General features: G+C 40.5%; 1 protein-coding gene across 1 annotated transcript; it reads right to left on the reverse strand.

The window, feature by feature from the left end:
• Positions 1-2309: 2309 nt before the first annotated feature.
• On the reverse strand, positions 2310-19501 carry thbs2a (thrombospondin 2a). The gene is made up of 23 exons (XM_079229401.1): positions 19465-19501; positions 19055-19126; positions 18229-18782; positions 17745-17829; positions 14788-14987; positions 13400-13540; positions 13221-13314; positions 12685-12855; positions 11724-11900; positions 11238-11411; positions 10526-10653; positions 10263-10415; positions 8725-8943; positions 8503-8610; positions 8255-8414; positions 8019-8137; positions 7696-7930; positions 5804-6031; positions 5405-5676; positions 5229-5326; positions 4854-4993; positions 4151-4181; positions 2310-3810 (listed from the first exon to the last, which is right to left on the reverse strand). Exons 2-23 carry the CDS (start codon positions 19119-19121, stop codon positions 3807-3809), a joined length of 3558 nt encoding a protein of 1185 aa, XP_079085527.1. The 5' UTR covers positions 19122-19126; positions 19465-19501; the 3' UTR covers positions 2310-3806.
• Positions 19502-27140: the final 7639 nt, after the last annotated feature.

The raw sequence follows: 27140 nt of genomic DNA on the forward strand, positions 1-27140 counted from the left end.
TCCATATCTGCCCTCAGCTTTCTGTGTGTCTCTCTGTGCTGTTAGAAATGACAATCTGGTGCCGAGCGCCATATCCCTTCCTCCAAAATAAATACATACATCAAGACCAAACTATCAGATATTTGACTTGTTCATTGTGTCATTCCAAACCACTCACTTTGTTACACTTTTTGTTAGATATCACTCCTGAAAGTAAACTATTCTTCTTGCTATTTCAGTTAATTGCAGCCAGTTTGCTTGATGTTATTCATCCTTTTAAGAATGTCTCCTGGTTGCTAAATACAAGCCTCAGCAGAAAATGTTGGTTTACTGTGTCACACATTGACATACTCTGGCAAAGTTGTATTAACCACCCTGGAACGTGCTCTGGGCTTGAAACCAGCCACCAGTGCCAGACCCACATAGCCAATCTTTAGTGTGTGCCACGTGGACTATTCCAAGATCCTCAACCCAAATCTACCACTGAGCTACGAGAGCAAGGTTTTGACTTCCCCATTTTCCCTAATAGCACATTTCTTTCCTGGCCTTACCAGCATTTATTGTAACCCCTTCACTCCCTGGTTTCTGCACTGTGAGACAGATGGTCTGGTGCACAACCACACACAATTTTTCTCTCTTAACCATAAGATTCTGCAAAAATAAATGGTCAATTATCACAAAGACCTATGCTGAGGTAATGCGAGGTATGTGAGGAACTGGACGTGTAGTGATGGGCTGACTCGGGATATTGACTGTTCATATTCCCTCATCTTTTGATGCATGTTAATGTTCGAGATAAAGTCCATCCCAGACACGGATCAGACAAACTTGGTATGCAAGATACACATTTTAAAGGACAAGATATTGTCACAGTTCAGCTCTATCACTTTCACCTGCCCACCCTCCTGCACTCACTCCCTTCTGTATCGCCTCGTCAGCTCTATCACTCTCACCTGCCCTCTGCTGCGCTCACCTAATCAGCTCATTCAGTGCACCTGGTAGTCAAACTCACCCCATCAGCTTATGCTCTTCACCTGTTTGTCACACCCACCTCGTCAGCTCTATCACTCTCACCTGTCCACTCTGCTGCACCTACTCCCTCTGGTATATACAGTAAACCCCTCCCTCTGGTATATAAGCCCCAGCTTCACTCGCACTCACTGCCAGATCGTTGTCCGTGTTATGCCAGACCCTCCAGCACTTCTTCCCCCGGTACGACCATAGTATTCTGTCCCCGACCCTGAGGTTCCTCCCTCCGTCCCTTCTTTCTTGTCTGTTTCCTGAGTGTGTTCTGCCCAAATAAATCTCTGCTCTCCACTCCATTCTGTCGTATTGCGTTTGGATCCTTCCACCACCCGTTACAGATGTGGACAAATCTGGAAAGTGACATAAATGGTTAAACAATATCGTTAATTTAACTTTTTATGTCACACATATTTACTTTGATTTGAGCACACCTTTTGGTTGAAGTATTAGCATTTCCCTTTCATAAAATAGAACGCTTCTTACAATAATGGAGCATTTTCACTGCACATGTATGTTTGCTTAACTACACAGTTTGTGCCAGCAGTATAAATTAACAGGTTATGTTTTCACAAATATTTGTGCTGAGATATGTCATGTTTGCAAGACAAATGAAACAAATGAGAGCTGAGATTTTATGTTTTTGGAATCAGACTTACATGGTAAATCTGGTGATATTCTTTTTTTTCAAGTCAACAAATTTGATAAAAAAAGACCAAAATTGACAATATTGTATGCATATCCACCAAAGCCTAAACTTATTCTTCTGTGCTGTAGACTTTCATCGTTGTCTAAAAACTATTACAAACACATCAATCCGACACAGTTGTAATGGGTGACATGTTACCTCATTGTCATTATGAATGTGGCGCTGTGGTTCATTTTTAGACCACACAAAATACCGTCCTGCTTCCTTAAATACTTACTAGAGCACCACACGTGGATCAATCCACCACTCAAAATGCATAATTTTCTTCTGATGAGTAATATGTGTTAAACACTACATAGACCAGCTGCTTAACAAGATTATTCAACTTTTTTTAATTAAAAAAATAGAGAAAAATTAACGAGAAGATATCCGTAGTTAATATGAGAGCCAAAGAAAGTATTCTGAGCCTGCATCACAAATCTTGGATTTGGTCTTTTTATCGAAATTGTTGACATAACAAATACAAATTAATTACTCATTCTTAAAAATGTATTGAGCTCGTATTTTATACTGTTCGTGTTGGTTAAACAGCATTATTTCAACATGACAGTAATTATTATGGGATAACTTTCAGCCCACGTGTATAACATCAACAACATGGTATAGAAGAGATTTATTTATGAAACAGAACAAACTTACACGAATGTTTGTAGAAAATGTAAATCCAACAACACAAGTATAAAAACATTTACATTTTGTGCATTGCAAACCCTCAAGAAAAAGAACAAGATGGAAACCAAACACGGAAGAACATGTTGACAGTAATGCGTCCTCGATCCACACTCTACAGTCACAGTCACACTTTGTTTTTTGAGACCGTCCTCTGATTCCATTTTAACCAACACTGTTACGTTTCACAACATTCATAAGTGATACCTGTGACTAACATATGAATGAAAAAGTAATTTGTATAAAATATTTGTACAGTATTTGATCTTCAAAACTCCATCACAAACAATGACTGCCTTCTAAACCTCAGAATCTCTGCTGTTGATGTGAAATGTACTTGGTGCTTGGTACACAACATTAGATCTATTAGGAATCAGCTGCAGTGCTAAAGTGACAGTAGCCCAATTTGCAGCCATGTTTTGTGACGGACCATTCATAAGCTCCTCGTAAAGCATCGCACTAAAAAAATGCTCCATGTGTACTAAAGTGTTAGATCACTTTGAGGACAGTGAGGCCCTGTCTGGACAGCAAAGAAAATAAACAGTGGCTTTTTGTAACATACACATACTACCAGAACTAACTTCCTCTGGCAGCTATTATCACATACATAAACACGTGCTGTATTTATGTGTGTGATTAAAAGCAGCTGATGTTTATCCTCTCCAAAGCTTTACGCTACAGTTTGTGTAATATTTAAAGAACTAACAAGTTAAGGATATGGATGTCAACATACAAAAATCTTGCATTACTATAATGTGTTTATCTTGATGTTTGTGATATACAATTATGCGCTTTGTCAGTGTAAACAAATAAATAATTATTTACAAACTCTAGCAAAAAATGCAAACAAACAAAACAAGCAGAGCATAAATAATTTACAAAAAGGAATTATAATACAGACTTAGTATAAACATCTTTGGCATTTACTAAAATGGCTTATTTAACTCGTAAAAAAAAACACATTCAGGATGAAAATAATGAGGAGAAATAGCAATGAACTTGACAGCTAAATGTTTATGTTTTGGTTACAGTTTATGTTTGTTAGACACTGTATGATTAGCCATGAATACATCATAATCCTAAATTATTAAAGATAAAGAATGACCAGTAGGAAAGCATACAGCATGTAAGTGGTTGTACAATTAATCCTTTAAAATGTAGGTACACTAGGTATAATTAGGTATCTGCTTCAAAAAACAAAACAAAAAAACTCACATATTTTTTTTTTCATTACCAGCTCAAGAAATGTATAAGTCAACAGGAAAACTGAAATCGGCCATGGTTTCCTCTCCATCGGATGGATCAAGGCAAAGCGTGGAGAAGTATGGAAATCCTCATTTACTTTGAAATGATTTAGTGATGACGTGATGTTTTGAGATTCTTGTCTTTCGCCCTCTGAGGTTTTTTTCTATCAGACTTGATTCAGTTATCTGTGGAAAAATTGAGAAAACATCTTCCATTACCGCCACATTTATAATCAAAACAAGGACACTCAACGAGATTCACACGGTCAAAGTGCGGTGACAACATGTGCAATGTGTGCGTCAGAAAAAAGCGTGTCTTCATTGTCTGCGGCTGTGATTGTGAGAAGGCTGCAGGCTCATTTTCCAGTGTTTAGCACTCAACAGAAGATCAGAAGTCCTTGGACCAACACAAGGTCTTTAACAATGCATCTGGGGCATTGCACACGGGCAAGCTGACAAGCAGAAACATAGCGTGACAATCTTTTTTTGCTTCAAACAACATGGAACACATAACTCTTATCGTTACCTTATGAACACAGTTGGAAACTCCGGCTTATCTGAGGTTTAAAAAAGATGTTGAAGGTTTACAGACTTTACTCACATAATTCAAAGATGGAGAAGGTTTTTTTCCGCTCTTGCTTGCTCTTTGTACTTTATACACATCGACATATGTGGATCATATGCATACCCACATGACATACACATACGTGCCAAGCCCAATCCTAAATGTCTATGTGTACAATTGCTTACATTTATGTATAATGCCAAATTTGCTTCATCGCAGTTGCACAGCATTTATTTTAAGCACTTAATAATATAAGACTTACGTAACTGGAAATGTTTGTGTATCCTTGAATCATGTCATGTGATCTATAATTTACTCATACACCAGCTTAAACTCGACGGAATTAATTGAGTTGTGAACAGAGGACAAACAGAGGATATTAAAAAGCAGTATCCTACAGTTGCATGTGAAACATATTCTACATTGACTTCTACATATTCTAAACAAAATCTTTGCTTCATTGATGAACTATTTTCACGTGACACTTAAGGTGTAAGGTATCCCGTAATGCAGACGAGTGTACGTGTCTTAGCTGTGCTATGTTGTGGTCAATTCTAAATTTCAAATCATGCATGCACACATTTAAACACACGTCATTATTTATATAACGACACAGACATATTTAATGTTCAAACTTAACAACAATCAAAGTGTTTGTACTAACCTCTGCATTCATACTTGAGGTCGGAGAAGAACACCAGCTCTTGCGAGAAGACAAACAAGCCTAACCTTCCTCCGGCAAACGTCTTGTCATAAACTGGTCCTGAGTCGGCCATGATTTGTTTACCTTCATAGACCACAACCCTGAAAATTACAGGACAGACATAAACTTCTTAGTGTGTTGAGAGTAAGATGCTTACTAAGGCAGTTTCAGTCTCTACACGAATTACAGAAAAACTGCAGGAGAGAAATATTAGTGATTTTATAAAATTGCCAAAATAATGCAGCTCTTTGGAGTACTGCAATCAAAGTGTCCTGTCATTGAGACAGAAGAACAACAATAACAGGTGGTCCTGTTATAGAAAGCTTCATTTATTACCTTATAAAACCAGTCTTCGGTCTGTGGATGAGATGCCACCTGTAAGCTGTGTAATCCTTCCAACCAATGTTTTTGGGGTCATGCCACAGAGTCCGCACCTATGTGAAATAGTTAGCAACACTTAATACTGCTTCAGTCTTTAAAACAGATCAAATAGCATTTCAATTGCAGCCCACCTGTCCAGGAGTGTTGCCCGTGTGCCACAAGGCATTCCTGAGGTTTTCTCCAGTGCCAGTAGTCGAGTTGACGACTTTGAGGGAAACGCCAGAGATGCCAAAGGCCTTGGAGGGCTTGTCCTCCCAGTAAGTCTGTGTGATCTGCTTCCACATCACAACATAAAAGCGCCCACTCGACTGGTAGCCGAACACAAAGCCTGCATAGTCATCATCTCTGTCCGTGTTCACGTACATCGTTCCACTGAAGTCCACAGCGTTGAACTCATCAAAACCTGTGATAGTGTGAAAAAAAAGGTGATGCTAAATCTCAGGGCTCTGTGCAATCAAATGGAGTTTCAACTCTTTCAAATTAATTTGAAACAGTTGTTCGAGAGTAAACTAAAAACTTTTGTTACTCACCTACTGCAATGCCTGGGTCAGAATTGGCAGTCTGCACCAGCTCTTTGCCCTGGTGACGGACCACCCAGTTGGGATCAATCTGAGTGGTTCCCTTTGGATCCAAGTGGACCATCTGGAACTTCCTGAAGTCTGTGACACTGATGGCATTGTTCTCCGGACACACATCAAGTATATCTGGGATATTGTCATTGTCAAAGTCATCTTTGCAGGCGTCCCCTCTTCCATCGGCTGTGAAAAAAAGAAATAAAATACATTGGTTTGATCTTATTTAAATCAGATCATTTAGCTACATTTTATTGTGGTGAGAACCACAATAAAAAATCCCACTGAAGTGACTACTGAGGACCTCTTCCAAGATAATATAAAAAAATGAATGGGGAAAATAGAAGTTCCTCCCAGGAAATTGGCTTTAATATATTTGCCAAGTCTACTAAGGCAAAACCGCCATCTTGTCATGCTATGACAACTTCCACTGATACTTGTAACCATCTGAAGCCTGAAGTCTATTAAAGCCAGACTGCAGGCCAGGAGGAGCTCACAGTGGAACGAACGCCTGTGGCTAATGATGGCCACTGCGTGGGAGTAGCTAGCTTCTTTATTGTCATCATATTTGTTATTGCACAAGGGGCTAAAACGATCCTATCAAATAAACACTATCTGACGAGCTGTGAACGCCTCAATGTCGAGGACCTCTCTCCTTCATGGTCTGTTTCCAGTTACAGACAGCTGTACAAACTCCAGGTAACCCTACTTAAATTGAGTACTAGTAGGATTAATCACGAGCAAAGCCTAAAGGTAATAAAAACTTCACGGCCGGGCGTGTGCCCTCCTGGGCGGCTAACTGAAGTCATGCAGAATGACATCATTCGTGCCAACCCAGACATTTACTTTTTCCACAGCCACCATATTTCACACCTGCTGCAGTAGAGCTAATTGCTGACTGTGCAAACATGTGGGAGACGGTATACTGAAGCTAAATGTGAACATCACTGAGTAATGATTGCGTGGACTCCATAACAGAGAGGCTATAAACTATTGTAATGAAATGAAATATAGATGATCAATCCCAAGACTGTTGACTTCAGTTACAGCCTCAAGAGGTCTCTCACATGACTTGGTGTGAGTCGGCAGGTGTCATAAACTGGTCATGTGAGATTAATGGTGGTACTGAACTAATGGTAATTCAAAGGTAAATTATGAATGTTGAGTATGTTTTGTCGACTGCTGTTTCCAAAGTGAAGAATGAACCCGTAATCTCAGATTTTAAGGCCACACAAACAAGAAGTCCTTTCAGTGTTCAGAAAAATGGAAAATATAAGCATCTACAACTCAAACACTGTAACCCAATCTGCCAAGGAACCTCATGATGCAGTCAAAAGCTCCAACGGCTACTGAGTGGACCTTGTGGTGGGATTATTTAGTTCATGAACTTTCACTCTCAATATGTCATACTATATCTAAAACGTTGTTTTTATATTTTGACCAAAGACCAAAACTACATATTACACATTCATGACATAGTAAAACATGTGTTGGTTATCTATAAACATTGCATTCGAAATTGGCAATAAAAAAGTTATAGCTGCATCAAATACCATCTACTTAGTTCACCAGTCTTATGATAGCACGCAGCCCAACGATACTAGTGCAACTTTGTAACTTTGGTCTGAGAATTTTCAGCTACCTTTGACTGTGCTACAAACACAAGTCATTTGTAGTTGAGTACATTTCAGTACCCTTTGTACTGCCATGTATGCATTACTGCAATACACTATATACCACTGGACAAATATGCAAAACATAAACAGCTGATTTTACACATGGATCAAAAGTAGTACATGGCACGCACCAGACCCTGCAACCTTTCAACCTTTTGAATGTTTCATTCTCACCGTCAGAGTCAATCTGGTCTGCATTGGGTGTCAGCCTGCAGTTGTCCTTGTCATCGGGGATACCATCATCATCATCATCATAGTCACATGCGTCTCCTTTGCCATCCTTGTCATGGTCAGCCTGGTTGGAGTTGGCCACGTAGGGACAGTTGTCCAGGTTGTTCTGATGGCCGTCTTCATCAATGTCCTGGTTATTGTCACACTGATCTCCAACCAGGTCGTTGTCTACGTCGTTCTGTTGGATAAATACAGACAGAGCTTAGCACTTCCTGTATCTGCACTGGGCACTGGAATGTGTCATGAAATGCATTGTGATTTGGCACCTGGTCAGGGTTGTGCAACAATGGACAGTTGTCACAATGGTCACCAACTCCATCCATGTCTGTGTCCTTCTGATCAGTGTTGTACACATAAGGGCAGTTGTCGTTCTCATTCATAATATCTGAGGGAAAGGGGCAGTTAATGACATTTTCTTGAAAATGTAATGTTAAATATAACAGTTTACTGCCCTAGATGGACTGATTAAAGCAATGTATCTGCTCAGGCTTAGCTATTTTACCATCTCCGTCAATGTCCACTGCGCAGGCGTCCCCTTCTTCGTTGTTGTCTGTGTCTATTTGAGCAGGGTTGTGTTCATAGGGACAGTTGTCACAGCGGTCGCCAACTTCATCCTTGTCAAAGTCAAACTGGCGCGGATTGTAAAGGAGGGGACAGTTGTCCTGTGACAGAAGGTGCATAGTTGTTAGGGAATTCATGCTTTCAATTGTTAGTATCATCAATCTGATCATGTGTTAAAAACTCTCGTACCCTCTCATCTAGAATTCCATCGTTGTCATCATCCTTGTCACAAGCATCTCCTTGGCCGTCCCTGTCAAAGTCTTCTTGTCCAGAGTTGGGAAGGCTTGCACAATTATCCTGGAATAGTAGTGGGACATTTTAACAGATTCAATGGTAATACAATAGCAGCCATAGTTTATTATCTCTGCTGATAGGCTTCATCAAATAGGGTGAAAGACTTGAACAAAATACCTTCTTGCAGTGATATGTGGCGTTGGCACCACACACAAGGTTCTGATTGGGCCAACCATCCAAGTCAGAGTCTTCTCCACAAATTAAGCCATCTCCTGCGTAACCAGTCCTGCATTCACACTTGTACATAGGGTCACTGAAGTGACTGATGTAGATACATTCGGCATATTTGTGACAGTTGTGGGTCTTGTCCTTGCATGGGTTCTCTGGCTCACAGACCTAAAGAAAAAACAGGGCAGGTGTTACTGTATTATGAGATTATTTCACTGACAACATCCAACATCAAAGGTGCTGGATGTGATCTGCCAGGAAAAAGAAGAAAAAAAAGACGTCCCTCCATGATCTTCATATGTTTTTTATATGCTTCTTTTGAAGTTGTCTGCTTCTGATAACATGTTAAAGTTAGGAGTAGTTATCTTTAACCACTACTCCTTGTAGCTTCCTCTTTGGAAGGCCACCTCAAATTGAAGGCTTCTCCCAAATCAAAGTGAAGGGTTATGGGGGTAGAATTTGGACAAAGCCAAAGTGCAGGGCACTTCTGGGCACAGTTGATTTAATGAATTCCCACCTAATGCATCATACATCCCACAACAATCCACTGTTTCATCTTTTGCAGCACAAGGTATTCACAGCTGCCACTCATTACCAGAGGATGAACATAACTGCAGTTTGGATGCCACTCCATGAGCTCATAGAGGAGAGAGTGACAGTAAGAACAGGCCTTTGATCAAAACTGTGAAATGGAGCCCCCTTCTTGCCAGCGATGAGACAATTCCCTTTTTCCCAAATCAATTAGTGAAATTGGGGCATCATATCAAAGACAAGCAGCTGCAGAGGCCAGAGTGAAAATGGTCGACGGGGGATGTTATTGAAGGGCCGGTCAGAGTGACATGGCACGTTTTTCAGTTTTCCAGGGAGTCTGTGAATCCAGTGATCTCAAGGGAGCAGAAAAATGTGTACTAATCAAATAACTAACGTGACACAAATGACATGTTGTATTACCTATGACACAGCTACAATATAGCAGTTGTGACAGGAGTGGAAATACTGAGCTGTTTTAAAGATCTAGTGGGTACAGCCAGAGTAAAAAAAAAAAAAAGCTCCACGTCTCTTTGCTTAAACAGAAGCACTGATCCATTCAACATCTACCGTAAAATACAGCTTCAGTCTGCCTCTGATCTTACAATGAATGTAACAGAGATGTGTAACATATGTCTGTTGTTAAGAGTTGCCCAACTCTCCTCCCTCTACCTCTACTTGCTAACTCTCGGTCAAAGTGAGGCACATTCATATATGTGGCCTCCCATCCAACACTGTGTAAACACTCTGACAGCATGAGTACGGCTTATATATCACCCAAGCTGCGGCTTCCATCATTCAAAAATTTGGATCAATCCAAAAAAAACTTAGCAGGGCGCTAAATTCCCACATGGTATCCTGTTCTTTACTGCTTTTTTGCTCTCACTTAAAGACTGCCCCTGTTTGAATTGCATCCAATCAATGGTCTGATGTTGGCAATGCGGGTAACTTTAACTCACCTGTTTGTTCTTCTTGGCAGCCTCCACACCCATACCGAAAGGCTGGGTGCCCTTGTAGCGCTTCGGACAGGGTCGGCAGTGGAAACCTGGATCGGTGTTGACGCAGCGCTGCAGTCCACTCACTTTGTAGCAAACATCAGACACCATGTCACACTGGAGGAGGGAATTTGAAAAATATCAGCAAAATGCAGACAAATAATGACATGAATGAGGTCTTAAATACATGTCTGGTTCATGCACGTAAGAAAAACAGGAACTTTCACCTCATTGATGTCTTCACAGTGGGTACCGTTTCCACGGAAACCAACAGGGCATGGGCCACACTCCCAGGATCCATCTGGAGAGCTGTTGCAATCCACGCCCCCAAAGCACGGGTTAGACAGACACCCATCTGCAAGGGATTTAGATGACAAGTATGGTTACAAACAAGGGAAATTTATTTAAACATCACTTGATATATCTGGATTCTGTGTCTCCAAATGATTCCACTTTAATTTGTACTGGTATTTATCTGAACTTAAGGATAAAATATTCAACAAAAACATTTTTTTCCTTTCTTTTGCATGTTAAGATTTGCTTTTAGCGCAAAGAACCGCGGAAGATGACAGAAATATTACTTTTGATGTCACTATTTTTTATAATTTGTATTATTCGTAACTATTGTCAACATGTGTATTTAAGCATGTTTATGTATGCATTTATGTATGATCTATGCGTGCATGTGAATTGTGTGATGCAGCAGCTTGGAGACCAAAGTAGATCTTATCTTATACTAAGGGAAAAGTTCACCAAAGTCAGTAAGATTCACCCTATGGGGAGCATGAATGTTTGAACACATCTATGCAGTAGTTTTTTTAAATATTTTAGTCTAGATCGAACTTGTGGACTAAGCAACTAACCAACCGGCCGCCATCGTCATCCTTAGAGCTTGTTGCTTGCATGGAAAAAACACAATATAGAGTGATTGGCGCTCACCTATAGGACAGACTTTATTATTACAGCTGTCACTGTCGTTGGCCTCCCCGATACAGCTCTTGCCGCCGTACTGAGGATGAGGGCTGTTGCAAACCCGCGCTCGACTTTTAATTCCCCCTCCGCATGTTGTTGAACAGGTTGCCCATGGAGACCAAGGACCCCAACCGCCATCAACTAAAAACAGACAGAGATAGATCTTCAGAACAAAAAGTATTTAATTGCACACATATTTCAACGCTTTGTTTTTAACATTTAAAGTCTGAAAAGAAGCCAGAGAGTCAGAAGCCTGAAACTTAATACTACAAGTGAAAACATACTGAGCTGATTTGAGTCAACATTTCCTGAAAGACAGACAGGAGGTCAGTCCAAAACACATGGGGAATGTTGCCTCAGGGAAGCCATGAGGCACAAAAAAAGTCTGGTTATTCCACACGGGCGCTGCTGTAATGGAGATGCTGCTTTTGAGTGTTCCCCCAGGGTACTCACTGGGACAGGGTTCGGCAGTGCAGCGCTGAGTTTCTCTCCCGCTTCCCTCGCAGTCTTTACCCCCCAGTTGTGGCACGGGAGCATTGCAGTGTCGTATCCTGGTGATCTGTCCTTCTCCACAGGTCACTGAGCAGGAGGACCACGGAGACCACAAACTCCAACCTCCATCCTGACGAACTGGGAATCACACATCAAACATATCAGGCAGAGAGATCACAAAAACACATGTCACGTATTATCCTCTAGATTTCCACCCAGTCAAATAGTTACAGACATGTATAATTTGCAAAAGCAAAGAAAGATGGCGACCACATTTTCTACAAGTAAACATTATGTGATGCTGGCGACGATGGCTCACTTTCAAAGATGTTCTAAGATGCCTGCACCAGTATTTATGTCATTGTGGGTAAACTATCCTCCAGTGGTTGGACTGACTCAGTCACTCACACAAATGCAGTGTAACATTAGCTGCAAGCAATAACACATGATTATCCCACAATGTATCAAACAACTAATTCATCAGTTTCTGCATCTTCCTTTTATGGAGTATATCTGATGATCAAATTCATTAACATTTTATATTTTTGCATGGCATGAGGTGGTGAGTCATTGTACTGTGGACCACCCTCTCTATTTGGAATTAAATTTGACTGGGCACACCCTGCAACCAGACCATGCGATACTGCTTTTCACTGGGATTCAGCCTCATCCAGATGGATCTGTTTTCAACAGATTCATGGAGGCATGAACTCTGTCTTTTGCATTTTGGGAGATGTCATATTTAACTCAGTTTTTCCAGAGCTCCATAATGTACCTCCCTCCCCTATGTCATACTGCTATTTGTTTTATATTATTGTGTAGTTGAGGCAATGACACATGCATTGTTGATCAAGTTAATATCACTGCACTCAGGAGGTTACTACTAAATGCTGTTTATTTAAATGAACAAAACAATCCTCACCACGGCTGTCGCATTTGCTCAGGCTGCACTTGCGGGTCTGGATTGAAGGTCCGGTGCAGGGGTTGCTAGTTGCATCACATGACCGACCCCTCTGTTGAGTTCCTGTCCCGCAGGTGACAGTGCACTCTGTCCATTCTGACCAGGGGGACCAGCCGTCCTCACTGTCGACAGCTGAAAGAAGTAAAAGCACAAAGTCAACATTGTATTCCTTATTCCTTATTTAAAATAATAATAATAAACTAGCAAAGAATCACTGCACTGTTTTTATCCTTTACGTAAGCCTGCTAATCACATGACCTCATCTGAAAAAGCCACAATAGCCACTCTGAATGTCATATATTTTGACCAATAAATATGTGGGTCGCTCACAAAGACAAACTGAGTCCTATGGTATCAGATCAAACACGAGTGGAATATTGATTTTATGGTATATTGAACCATTCATTTAAAATAGCATACGTGCATGAAACTGCATGTGTTTCTAATTGTGTTTATTGGCTGGGTGCATCAGATAATTGGAGGTTCCAACTACTTACGCATACACATGGGGCAGCATTCGCCGTCGATAAATGACGGGATGGCACAGGCCACTGGAGGGCATGTAATTTGGTGACAAACAATCTTGGACTCCTGCCATCAATGAATATTAAACATGTATCAGGGTCATTGATATCCACAGTAAATATGTCTATATCTCCATTTGATTTGGCACTACCTGGCAAGTACATTTGGTGCAGCTGTCAACAACCCAGTCTTCCTTATCGTCAAACAGACGGCCATCCTGCCAGCACATGTTTTTCTCTTTAGTGTTCTTCATCCTCCCAAGGGCCTCCTTCATGACTGTGTTCTCCTCTGTCTTAACATACAAAAACAGACAGATTTGCAGTCAGAAAGACGATCAGTCAGAAATGATTAGGTCACACTCATGATGAAGGTACACGGCATTCCATGAAGTGTGTGAAGCTATACACCTGCTGACAAGCTGATTCTAGTTGGAGTGCACACGTGAGATTATTTCCACCAGGTGGAAAGAAGAATAGTACACGCTGCTCCAGTAGAAGTACGGTTTCTCACTTAATTATTACTTTTAAAGAAGTAATACGTAATAAGAAGTACTTATGTAAATCACAAAAATCCCTCTCTGAGAAACACAACCACCATTACACGTATTATTATAATGAAGGGCCACATATTTCCATGAGGTTTCCATGAACCTATCTGTCCCTCTGCAGTTCAGTGAAGCTCTGAGGTGGAAACCTTCATGTCATTATGAGATCTTATGAGAGAAAAGAGTGGACCTAAAAGTACATCTACACAAAATAGCTACTGCATTGAATTAACGGTAAAATGTTAATTTCAAAATGTGATTCTCATGACTTCAAATGGTTAACTACATCTCTGTTTATGCATAATGCTTCCAAGAAAATAACCCATTGAAAAAAGATGCTGAGTTATGCACATTGTAAACTCCAACCCAATTGGAGACCAGGGGATCTCTGGCTGGACTCCTGGACACTTGGGAGCTGTCAGAATACTGCCAAAGGTTTGTGTGTATGAGTGTGTGTACATCCTCCCGTTGGAAAAGGGAGGCAGCCATGTGCAGCACGAGAACCTAAGACACCACTCGGTCTGGAAGAGCCTCAGGGACCCTTCTCATCCCAGACGGGGTTTTTTTTTCCCAAGGTTCATGCCCAGACTCTTATTGCTGGGAGGCTCCCAGAGGAAACACATGGGCTGTTTAAACACAGCCAGACATTAGACTGGACCCCATTGCTGCCAGGGGAACACTTCCTATATCCACATGTAACATGTCATAAAATCTGTCTGACTCACGCTGCCACAGATAGCATAGAGTCAAATGGGTTCATCCCAGGCGACTCTATAAACAATGCTGAAGCAACTTACTGTTTGATTTCAGACCAATGTAGGTAACCTAGTAACCCAATTCAAACATCTCACATGCCGAGGATTGAATTTCTTACCTCACACAAAAGCGGACAATTCCACATTCATCACTGAAAATTGGCCTGAAGAGTACAAAACAGGCAGTAGCTTGTCTCAAACAAACACAATACTTTGCACTATGTCACTTCTACTACTTACCACTTTTTGTAAGCCATCAATAAGGTTGCTAACGACAACACGCAGGCCTTTGAGCTCCTGGAACATGGTGCTGAGTTCCTCGCAGGAGCGCTCACACATATCTGAGCCTGCGTCGAGCGTTTGCTGACCGATAATGTTTGTAGTGATTGAGGGACTCACATCCAAGATTTCTGTGCTCTCGCTCACAATATTGGCATCATCTGGAGGGGCAAAAAAAGACACATCAGGGTAAATGAGCAAGTAAGCAAATGAACAAGCGACACTGTGATGGAGAACACATTTGAGACATATAATGATTAAAACCAATCCACATCCAGGACATGGTAAAACCGTACACCCCAGCTCCTTCACTCCACTCGTCTACTGCCAATTGGCTTGTAGCTCCGTCACTGCGAGCTAAACACTCAACAAAGTCACGACTGTTTGCTGTCCTGGCTCCTTAATGGTGGCATGAGCTCCCCATTGACATCAGGACAGCAGAAAGTCTCTACATCTTCCATCGCAAACTAAAAACACATCTTTTCCGATTATACCTTGAATAAAGAAAGTAGCACTTTAGTAGCACTTAAATGGCACTTACTTATAGCACTTTGTAGTTTTGCTTTCTTGAAGACATTTTACTTTCTGGATTCTTGTTATTCTGAGTTTGTACTCATGATTGAATCCACCTATTGTAAGTCGCTTTGGATAAAAGCATCAGCTAAATGAAATGTAATGTAAAACACAAGGAGTCTGATCAGGAAACAGTGATTTCCTGGAGCCGGCAAAAAGTTCACATCAATAAAGTGATTACAATGTTTATTGTGTACCAAAAACAGATGTTCAGTCATTGTATTTGTTTGTTTGATTTGACAAAAGTATGAAATGGTGACGTTAACTCTTTCCACCAGAGATAACAGCTGGTTTGGCTGTGGGAGAATGGGAAAGGAAGGTATGGCAGAAAACAGGGTGTTCCTCGAGCGATTTGAAACCGCACCGTTTGCATAAATCTCCACAACCTTTTAGATATGTGGATACTTCCAATATGAACTTAACAGACCAGAGTGACCACACATGGATTTACAAGCGGCCTGTGAAGCTCATGGTCTCGTCCTTACATCGGATCTGTAGCACAGCCACTAAGGAGACCCTCGTCTAGATGTCAGCACACTAGAGTCCAAAGTGTGGAAAAATCCCCTGAGTCACAGTATTTATTATTCATGACTAACACTAGAAACCTTTTCCCTCTAGTGCGTAATGTGAAAAGGAATGCTATCTTAAACCACATAGTTGAATGAAGGGCTAAATGTTAAGTCTTCTTTGCGCAATCCGAAAATCTGAAGCAAGAACTCCTGTCTGAGCCCAGAGTAAGTAAGAGTCTGCCAGCTGCGATCTTTGTACAACAGGGTAAAAATACAAATCACAGAGCAGGAAAGGACTCTACATTTAGTAGAGTGGAGTTTGAATTATACCGTATATCGTGAGTATCTATCCTTTACACTCCCTCAGTTTATTTCCCTAGTTTGCATCTAAGACAACTAACCTTCTGCGATATGATGATGAGCTTATGAATGTGTGATAACAAAAAATAAACGCACAAGATGCATATCAAAGCTCAATGGAATGCCTGTCACTCAGCCAAAGCAAAGCACATATCTGCAACTGGTTTGGATCATGTAATGTAAATGTGAAGATTAATAGCAGACTAAAGGGAATCTAAATCAAGTAGCTCTCCAAATTGCCCGATGATGTCCAACTGTAGCGAGTGTTTTCTTTCCCTTTCAGTCTGCTGGATTCATTCAAATCTCAGGAGGGCTTCACACTCTGTGTGCGTGTGAACACACACAAGCTCGTCTGTAAAAGCATTTAAACGTTCTCCTCTTCCCTGATAGGCATTCCCTTATTTTCTCAAAGATCATTTAAAAAGAGCAAAAAGCTTGGGTAGTTTTAATACTGCTCATGAATGTCCAACATGACAGTTTTTATAAGTGTGGGTTGTGTGGGTGCCTTTTAGCATTAGAATTGTTACCAGGGAAGAACCTTGACTGGTGCCATCCAGCATGCAGAAAATATCCAGGCCATGGTTACATCTGTTAAACAAATAAATTCATCCGAAATTTAGCACTTTAACATTTGCTCGTGGAAACGGAAATGCTCAGAAATACCTCTGTCACGCACAAAAAACACATACCACAAAAAGATTTGTGTTGTCACAGTGAACCAAAGACACCGTTTCCCTTTAGCTTTGTTGTTTAAGGATGATGATGATGATGATGATGATGATGATGATGGACATATTTACTCAGATATCTGTATCTTTTAAATTGCACCCACGCTTTGTGTGAGCCCTGCAGAGGATCACGAGATACCATTCCTCATGCGAGCGAAACTTCAGCTGAGAAAAGCAACCGAATCAGCCAATTCATGACTTCATTTTGTGTGTGGTTGTGTGTGCAGCTGGAAGTGGAAGATCCCGACTCTGCAGTATAGCATTCACTTTCTCTTTTCTCTTTTCTTTCCCAAGGCATTATCCAGAGCCCACTGCCAATGGAAATAAATGTAAGCATCTGTATCTCCTTTTGATCAAACACACTGCTCGACCGTAAGCCCCTGCATCGACACTGCTGTTTCCGTGAATGTAAAGTTATGGGGGGACATCCTGCCACATATCAATTCAGCAAGTTTCCTTACCCCCCCAAAAATTATACTGAGAATGCTAAAATGTTTGGTCTGGAAAGTGGCTGTGGTTGATATCACAAAGCACAGATAAATGCTTTGGAGGATTGCATGTGAAATAGAATCCCAATCACATCTGCAAGGCACTGAACAGTTAGCAAATATAATTATTTTTACTCATTGTTTGGCTTATGAAAATCACACACATATAAATGGTTCCTACTGTTTGCATATGGCAGGAGCCTTTGGGAGAATGCTGGTTTCAACACCTTCAAGATAACCAAAAAAAAAACGCTCCCTACCTTGTTTAGGGACCTCGCAGTCTCTGCTCAGCAGGATGTCTTCCACTGTGGTGTCGAAGATGAAACGCACATTCTGCAGAAGGCCCTGATCGGTAAGAAAATATGTGTCTATTACATACTTTGGCATATTTCATAACTATACCCACTTACTCCTATTCAAGCATGCATTAGGAAACAGACAGATACTTTCACTCTTGACCAATTTTACACACAAGGAGCAATTTAGAGTCTAAACAGAGGAAGACCAGGAAAACACTGAGCCACTCTACCGCACTTTAAAGAGGGAGTATGCTCTTCTCCAATTCTGGAAACTGTTGTTTAAAATTAGCTTTTGTAACTTCGTTAAACAGTTTCTTGAAAATGATCAGAAGTGACACAATATTGTTGGGCCATTAAACTCACAAAAGCACTGGAGGGGAAAGACTTAAGTTTCCAGATCCTGGTACATTCTTGTCCTACCCATAATCCATAGTCTTTGTCTTACCCTGAAGTGGTTCTCCCGAATGGATCCCTTTGCAACATACATGCGGCTTCCCTCAGCCGTCAGGTGCTCGTAAAAAGGCTCATCCAGGATGAAGCTGTCTATCAGGCTACAGCCCACAAACAGGTTTGCATTTTCCCCATGAACATGAAGTGTGATATTCTTCCACTGGGAGTCAGACAGGTCCACATCCTCAAAGGAAACCACATTTTGAGAGCCGTCCACCCAGTATACCAGGTCCAGAGTGTTGGCCCGTCCATTGGACACAATCTCAAACTGCCGGCGGCCATCCGGGCCCTCCAAACCAATCAGGGTGCCCCGCGAGGTGCGGTCTTGGCGCATGCTGGCCACAAACACAAAGCCCTCATTGTTTTGAATCTGACGTAGTATTTGCTTTAATATGGGGGGGCTCACTGGGGGCAGGTGGTCAAAGCGAATGAAGCGATAAGCGGGGGCATCTGAGTTTTGGCCCCGAAACTGTTTGGCCCCGAGTGTCTTGCGAGTGATCTGGGTGATTTCAAACAAGTCGAATGACGTCTCGTCCTCCTGCTCACCATCTAAAATTAAAACCAGAGGAAATGCAAATAGACAGTTACTTCAGGGCAAAAAAGAATAAGAGTCAATAAGCTCTATTGTTCTTTCAATAAAATAAGTATTTTCAAAACAAAGAACAAGGGCAAATGGCAAATATATTTAGAGGATTTAAAAACTTCACTGGAAGTTAGTGGGGCTTCTAGCATTGATTTAGTTGCAATATTAATAATACAAATCTAGTCAAAAACCTTTATTATTAGTCAGCATTAGAATTATTTACAAGTTCTCCACTTACCTTGAGGTAATGCGTGGAGGAAATTACAAGATAGGAGCAGCAAGAAGAGACTTCTCCTGAGTATCATATCTCCTTTAAAAAAAACAGGAATGTGTTTTTCATTAGTTTTCATGTCCCTTTTTTCGACATCATTGATCCATCTCAAATGTATTATATTTTGTTTCACTTGATCCTCAGTGAATATTTAAAATAAACAAACAAATCCAGCTTTTCAGCTACAATACGCTGTTTACAGCCTCAAATGCATATTCGCTTTTAATGCCAGCAATCGTTTAATTGCTCTGAAAAGTGTTTTCATCATCAGGTAATGAATTACTTAAAGTGCTGAGGTAAACTCCTCTCGTACCGTATACCTGCTCTCCACACAGAAAAGTTCCACGATAAATAGGCTACGGTGCCGCGTAACTTACCTGACGAATGCAGTCTTTATTTTGCAAATCAATCAGATATCCGACAAACAAGAGAATGTGAAAGAATGAAATCAGAATAAAAGGCCGATGATTAAATGAAAGAGAAGTGGTATCTCCTGCACACCTCGTGCGTAAAAAAGCGTAAAGTCCACTTTGGTTCACTGCATCCACAGTCCGCAGGACGTTATGCACAACAGTGACTGAGGCACCCACGTCCCTCCTCTTATATAGAGAGCATGTCAATCAAACTATTTTGGGTATGAACCGTTTGCAGCCGGTTGTTAAGAGACAGAGTTATATAATTATCTTCCGATGGCGTAATTTTCTTATCCGTGCTCGCGCACAGAGGCTTGGTGGAGCGGGGGTAGAGGGGTTGTGACGCCTCCCCTTCTCTCTCTCACTCTGTGATGCCCACCATCCCCTCCCGATAAAACCCACCTACTGTGTTTGGAGTGTATTCACTTTGGGGAAGAGAGATGGAGGAAAGTGGGTTGTTTTACACTGGAGGGACAAAGTCATGATGAAAAAGAAACCAAACATATGTTTAATTGCTATAGCAGATGTAGGTGCACTTGAAAAATACAACCACACAGTAGAACAATGTATACATTCAGAGATGTGTGATGTATTAAAACAGAGCTTTATAATAGATACTTTGGATGCTTTCACTTTGCTGGCAAGTAGTGTCGTGTGCGCCTGAAGTCAGTCCGGTTTTTGCCAAGGTTTCCCTCTGCGGTGTCAGGGAAAGAAAAGCTGACACAACCTCTTATTCTTGGAGCCCTGTAGTGGGATCACAGCTTTGGCAGAGGGCAGACCGTTGTGTACCAATAGGATCGTTTCCAGGATGGTTTGCGTATGTGCATTCCACTTCAAGGAAACAAGGGGGTGAAGAATAGACAGTGTCTTACCACATGGGGCAATTGCCTGTATCAACAACATGGGTCATTAACCTGACAGTAATTAGAAACAGTAGTGAACAGTTAGCTCATTACTGACGATGCTCGCTGATGATAAAAGCATTCTGCAGTGACCAGAGAACATCAGATTAAAACTGTCAGGGGTGGAAAAAGTAGAAATGCTCCACAGACTTGCACTCATTAAATGTGGTAGTGCAGCTGTCAATTGTAATCTCTCAAAATGGGTTTTAATCAGATTTCTTAAAATGTTTCTTTTAAGTCAATAATAATCAAAGTTATATGGGCTATGGAAGCACAACTTATTCAATGGCTGTTTTACTATAAATCTATTATATAAGCATTTAGTATTTACAGCTTTTAGTATGAACTAATCTTTCTATACAATGAGCATTATTAAATTAATGTAAATACTATCATCATAGAGCACCCACCTCTCATTTCTCAATTCTACATCCACCCACTATTACTATTACTACTTCAAACAGTAGTTCTCTGTATTGAGGCTACCAGAGGAGTTCAGATAAAAAGTCAACTTTGTGGGCAGAGTGCAGAGCAGAGCTACTGTTGGAAGTGAAATCATCATGTATTTTTATCCCTGCAAATTTAAGTAATATTTATATATGGGAGGAGAGGAATAAATGGCAGCAACAAATTCATGTCAGACATGTTTATACCAAACTGTGACATAAACAGAGCATCAAGAACACACTGGCCGAACATCTTGCTCAATACACCGAATTTGCACAGTCCAGGTTTCCATTACTTTTATGATATCACTGAACACTTTCTGGGTTGTTTGAACCACACGACAATCCAAGGCTTATTACGCAGCAGAGATCCACACATAAACCTGCTCCTCTTTTGATGCTACGAACACTAGAGATCTGGATGAGTCATGAAATGAAGATGATGGATGTCTGTTTGGTTGATAAACAACTAGTTTCCAGCTCTCTTCTCCAAGCTGTGACTTCACCGTAGAGGTTTATGTGTTTTTAACACAAAAAATGGGTTCAGTGTGACTCAGGAGCACAATCCAAAAAGGAAATCTGGCAACTGAAATGTTTAAAGTACTGAGAACTGGAGAGAGTGACACTTTTCAAAATCCACGTCCTCTGTAAAATACAATAGTTCTGGGAATGACAACAATACAGAGGTTGGCCTTTTCAGTTAGGATTCATTTAAAATAGCCAATTTAAATTGGTCATGCCAAAAGTTGAGTAATGGCAATGAAACAAATTGGACCAGAACAGCTGGCATTGTAAAACATCATAATCTCCCAAATGGAATGACATCTCTGTTTGCACGGTAATGTATATTATGCATTTAATACCAGGGGGGCTGCTGCATCTTCTTGGGATGTTACTGCTCTCATTTGCTCATTACTTACTATAGTAGAGTACCTTTGTAGTTAGAAATCACAAGCTTGTTTGCTTGTGGTTATGGTAATGGAAATGGCAGTGTTGTTCAGTAGGCCCATCACCGACTGTAGGAACTGACTTTTCCGGTAGTGCCACCTTGAGGTTGACAAGTGTTGTTTTAGGTGAAGTTCCTTGACAACTATCGAATAGATTGCCATATCATTTTGTTCACACAATTTTCTCCCTTCAGGATGAATTGTAATAACGTCTAGCGCCATCACCAGGACAAAAAATAAATGTGTCCAATGCTTTAGTTTATGACCAAATACCTGCAAAACTAATGCCATTCCCATCAGCCTCAGCTGCAGTTTGTGTTATGTGCTGATAAGCAAATGTTAGCATGCTTCCACAGTAAACTAAGAAGATGAATAATGGTAAACATGATACCTGCTAAACATCAGCTTGATAGCGTTGCCATTGTGGGCATGTTAACATGCTTAAATTTGCATTTAGCTAAAAGCACAACTTTGCTGTGAGTCCAGCCACACAAAGTTGCTAGCATGGATGTAGACAATTGTTCAGTGATGCTGCCCAAAAAAGAAAGACTGGAGTTTCAGACGTTTTTTCAAGAGTAGAGGAGCAATTTTCACTGTCAAAATATTTCAGTGTTTCCTTTGCCAAACACAGGTCACTTAAATGTCAGTCACTGACTTCCTTTGTTTTTGTCTCTTCCCTGAATCTAAACACTTGTGTGAGCTAGCTTATTTTCTTTCTGCAAACTATAGACAAGATTTATCCTCCTACCATGCATTGTAATTATTATAGCTGATGTATGGAACCACATCAGAGCAACCATCAATCAAAGCCTCTGGGCCGCAGAAACACATGGAAAACAGAGGCCGTTCTTGTGCAGAAGTAGCAATGTTGTTGTTTGTCACTTTGCATGACATAAGTGCCAAATGTTTGCATTCATTGGCTCCTGTTGTTATTATTGAATACGTCAGCCTCAGCTGTTCTTGCATAAAATGACACCATATGATATATCCCCTCGGCTTATGCCTAAATATCCCCTGAATGTTCTGCCTAAAATCCTGACAGAAATTCTAGTTCTTATTTCAAATGAAGGACAGAGCATTCCTTCTCATGCTGAGATGGATTGTTACAGGTAGTATTTCACATTTTACAGAACAGAGCACCATGAATTGTTCTGAGGCAACTGAGAAGTCGACAGGGGAGCAAGAAAATTGCGGAAAACATTCAAGCTGATCTGTACAAACTGTTAATCATTAAAATCCGACGCTGCAGGACTTCCAGTTTGACTTTCTAGCTTCACAGTAAGTTCTAACTGGGTATTGACACACAATGCAGTCCACTAGTCAGTATACACTTTCAACAAACCAGCATCATCAAAGTGTGCACTTTTACAGTATAACAACTTGCAAAAAGAGTACTTGTTTCCAGGAAACCACCTGTTTGTTCTCCAAATAAAAATAAAAATAAAATAAAAATGTCTCACACACCTTGGCTAAGAAAAGGAATGACATCAAAGTGAGATAACCAGTGTTTAACTTATAACTTATTTATGTGAGTGGGATTTGTTGATACATGATTTGTAAATTCAACACAACATAATATTCCCTGGGTGATATTAAGCATGATCATAACAGCTTCAGGGGAGCACTCCAATGTTATTGCCACAAAGAGTACAAAATCTCAAATTGTCGATTTGCCAAACCTTTGTTTATGTGCTTCGCCAATATCATAAGCGGAAGGATGAACAGAGGGAATCTTGTTGCTTTGTTGCCTGCAGGAACGTTGGAGGATGGCAGGCTGTGAGAACCCCATTAATTGCCTGCTGGCTGTTTATGTTTAGTGAGGGTCAAATGCTGCCAGCTTTATGCAAAAATGCTTGTGATGGTGATGTAATCAGGCCTCCAGTCAATCGTAGTGGGCTACGATGTTTCCCCAGATGTGTATTTGGACTTGTAACTGTTAGACACACGCAAAATGTCCTCAACTTAAAAGTCTGAAAAATGAAGTTGAGGTTGAGTTCTGAACTTGAAATAATTGTGAGATGCTTTATGAAATTAAAGAAAGTACTTGTCTTATGAATGTTTCCCTACATTTAATTTGACTCCTACTTATCTACATTTAGGTTAAGGGTAACGTTATTCACCATTTCACTTCCACCCTCTTTTCTCACAATTGCATTTTCATTTCTGAGATGGAATCATTTGGTAATGACTTCCAGATTCCCATTTTCCGTCTTGTGCTGATGAGACGTGTAGAGTTATGGCGGAGCAGTAAGATATAGTGAGCAAATTTATAAGAGTTCAAGAACTGGGAGAATTTGGGCCTATTTTACAGAAAACGTGCGCAAGTATGAAATCTAGAGGGAACGAGAGAGAGAGAGAGAGAGAGAGAGAGAGAGAGAGAGAGAGAGAGAGAGAGAGAGAGAGAGCTCTTCAGCGTAGAGGAGAGGAAGAGGAGGAGGAGCTCTGGCCTTGGGTCCCTGGGCACAGAAGGTGCTGCAACATAGCTGGAGCTCCACTGCCGACAAACTCTGAACTTAACATGTATTGTTCACGTTAATATGTTCCAGTACAACATCTATTTCACATCAAAGCTCCCTGCACCAGTGATGGAGGTGCTTTATACTTTTACTTGCCTACATTTCAGAGGTACATTATACTTTTTACTCTTATGGACAGTTGACTTTTCAAATTAAAATTTCAAAACAATCTTCTTCTTCTTTTTTTTACAGTAAATAGGTAAAGTAACCATTTGTCTATTATTTGACCTAATGAGTCGTGCTAATGTTGCTCTGTATCTGCTAGCTATGTCAATAAGCAACTTTTATGAACGTATAAAATTCACAAGGTGTAAATGTTGTGTTTTCAGCTTGTTGGGCTGCCACTAGGTGGTCAATAAATCAATTAATAAAGGTTTAAGTCTTGTACATTTTACAGCTCAACCCATTGCTCATCCCTCTGACATACACAGGATCCAACCCACTGGTCAGCTCCACGGCGCCCATGGAATAAATGCACAACTGCTAGAGTGATCAAGTCAGGAAACTACCTATGATTACCTAAACCACTACTTACCAGCTCATATTCAAACCAAATTCTGACTAAATTCTGTCAGAAAGGCAATTCATTTTGATGAAAATAAAGTTACCTCTTACCAGTCAACGGCCATACTGAGCAAATTTCAAAATCAGCCTGCCATCACCTTAACAATATATCAAGAAGATTTGTGTCTCAGAAGGATTTAGAAAGACTTAAATTCCTCTCCTGTAATGCAGTCAGCTCGATCAGACAGGTGCTTTTAAATCAGAGTCCTCGCTAAGACCACTCTGATGGTTTTCACATTGAGAGGGTCACATCATATAAATATCTTGGCATCTGGCTTAATAGGAAAATCACATTTAAATATCACATAGCGATGTTTAAATGCTATGCCAGAAGCTTGGCTTGTTGTGCAGAAACAAACGTATTTTCCCCCGGTTCTGCATTATGAGATGCCATATATCAAAAAGGAATATCATCAGACTTATTCTTTAGAGGTATTCATTATCATTTCTGACCATGAATCCAAGCGATGATGGCATGAATGTATTGTTTTAACAGACTTTACTGTTGGCACACATTGAAGCACCTGCTTGTACGTATTGTCAAATTGAGAAAAGAATGCACTTTGTTCTTTGATACAAGTACACAATCATTGAAAACTCACTGAGGATAGGTGCAGGAATGACATGCTGAAGAATACCAAATGTTCCAAAGGCGAATTTCCTGCTCATTATTAACTCCAGGTTTTGTGGCTGGCATCCTTTCTCTCTCTGTACACCGAGAGTTTTAAGCACTAAATGAGTGTGATGCAGCCATGGTGAAGGAATAACATTTGTCTTCATCACTTTAATATCCAGATATAGAGACATTTTCCTTGCTGCTGAATTGGAGTTCATTTGAGGGTATGAAAACCTGGCACAATATGAAATAGAGTAATGCCACAACCTTAAGTTATTCTTCAAATTTAAGTTAGTCAGGCAGGTGATAGCCATGGTTGGTTGGCAACCACACAACCTGAAAACTAAGTTGAAGTACAGAATCATAGTTGATATATTTGGGATATTATATTGCTCACTTTGATGCATTTTCAAATGCTGCCAGCACTCTAAACTTGAGGATGAAGTCGGATCACATCGTTCTCTTCACAGCTTCTTTTGTTTGCAAGTTTTATCACGAAAGTAAAATATTAAGAACCAAAGCTACATTTTACGTAACACCAGCAATACACAGAGACATGCGTACCAATCACAATCATAAACTGAAGTGAAGCCCAACGCAACCACATGTGCTGTTATTTCTCTAGCATGGTTAAACATGATTAGAGAGGAAAACATTACCTCTTTGAGGAATTGAATGTAGTCGTAAAAACAAAGGAATTTGCTAATGGTAGAGAGGTTGATGTTGAAATGCTATCTTTGGGTCAGAGAGAGGTTGGTTTAGGTTGATGGGGAGAGTCGATGGACCTGAGAAATGTGGAGTGATTTGATGGTTTATACTCAGATGACAAACTATCATCTCATCTCACCCTTGCACCTCGGCTTAATGGAGCTGATTAATTGTCTAAACCTTATGAAGACTTTGAAAGTCTGTGCACTTAGCAAAGTGGTTCTTTGACTCAAATGAAAACTTATCAAAAAAAAAAAATATCATCAAACTGCATTTGTTTGGCTTGGATGGGTATTTGCCAAAGATGACGAAAAGAGGGTCAGAAATGAATGGAGCAAACTTATTATTGTATTTTACTTTTACCTTTAAAAAAAAGATTTAAAAAGTTACTATTTGAAAGGATTTCAAAAGCCCAACAGGGTTCCTGGCCCCCATTCTCGTTGGAGCGCAACATATTTTTTGCTCCTGGCTTTTCCCTGTTTCTTCACTAACTCCATGAGTGTCTTATGTTGATTTATCTGAGTGTTAAGAATTCAAATGTTTATCTCTTGGACTCTGGATGACACCATCTGCTGCTAATCTGTATTTCCGTTGTTGTCTGCACACAGCATCCCAGAACAGCTCGGGACAGTCGAGTCAAGTACAAAGACACTGGTTTCCCGGTTTGACTCTTCCCGTGTGGCTCCATCTGGATATTTCAGTATTTACCAGTCACTCTAACAACGTACTATCCATGTTCATCCTCTACAGCTATCTTGTACACTTTAGTCAAAAAGAGCAACTGAAAGAGTTACTAAACACAGGGCATTTGCTTCATCATTTCAGCCCAAAATAAGACCGTGTAATTTGAGGACCACATAAGGAGAAACCCAGGCCGGTTAATACATGAGCTGTCTCTTCAAGATGTAATAACATATTCACAAAGAAATGTAGTAACACCA

Source organism: Taurulus bubalis, assembly GCF_910589615.1.
Source record: "Taurulus bubalis genome assembly, chromosome: 14".
Taxonomy (NCBI): Eukaryota; Metazoa; Chordata; class Actinopteri; order Perciformes; family Cottidae; genus Taurulus; species Taurulus bubalis.

Bases quoted from the DNA above. Each gene is read 5' to 3' on its own strand.
- thbs2a (XM_079229401.1), bottom strand. From the start codon at position 19,121: ATGATACTCAGGAGAAGTCTCTTCTTGCTGCTCCTATCTTGTAATTTC. The intron at 14,988-17,744 runs GTAGGGAGCGTT...TTGCCCCTCCAG, and splicing joins CTGCGAGGTCCCTAAACAAG to ATGATGCCAATATTGTGAGC. The intron at 8,415-8,502 runs GTACGAGAGTTT...CTTCTGTCACAG, and splicing joins ATGGAATTCTAGATGAGAGG to GACAACTGTCCCCTCCTTTA.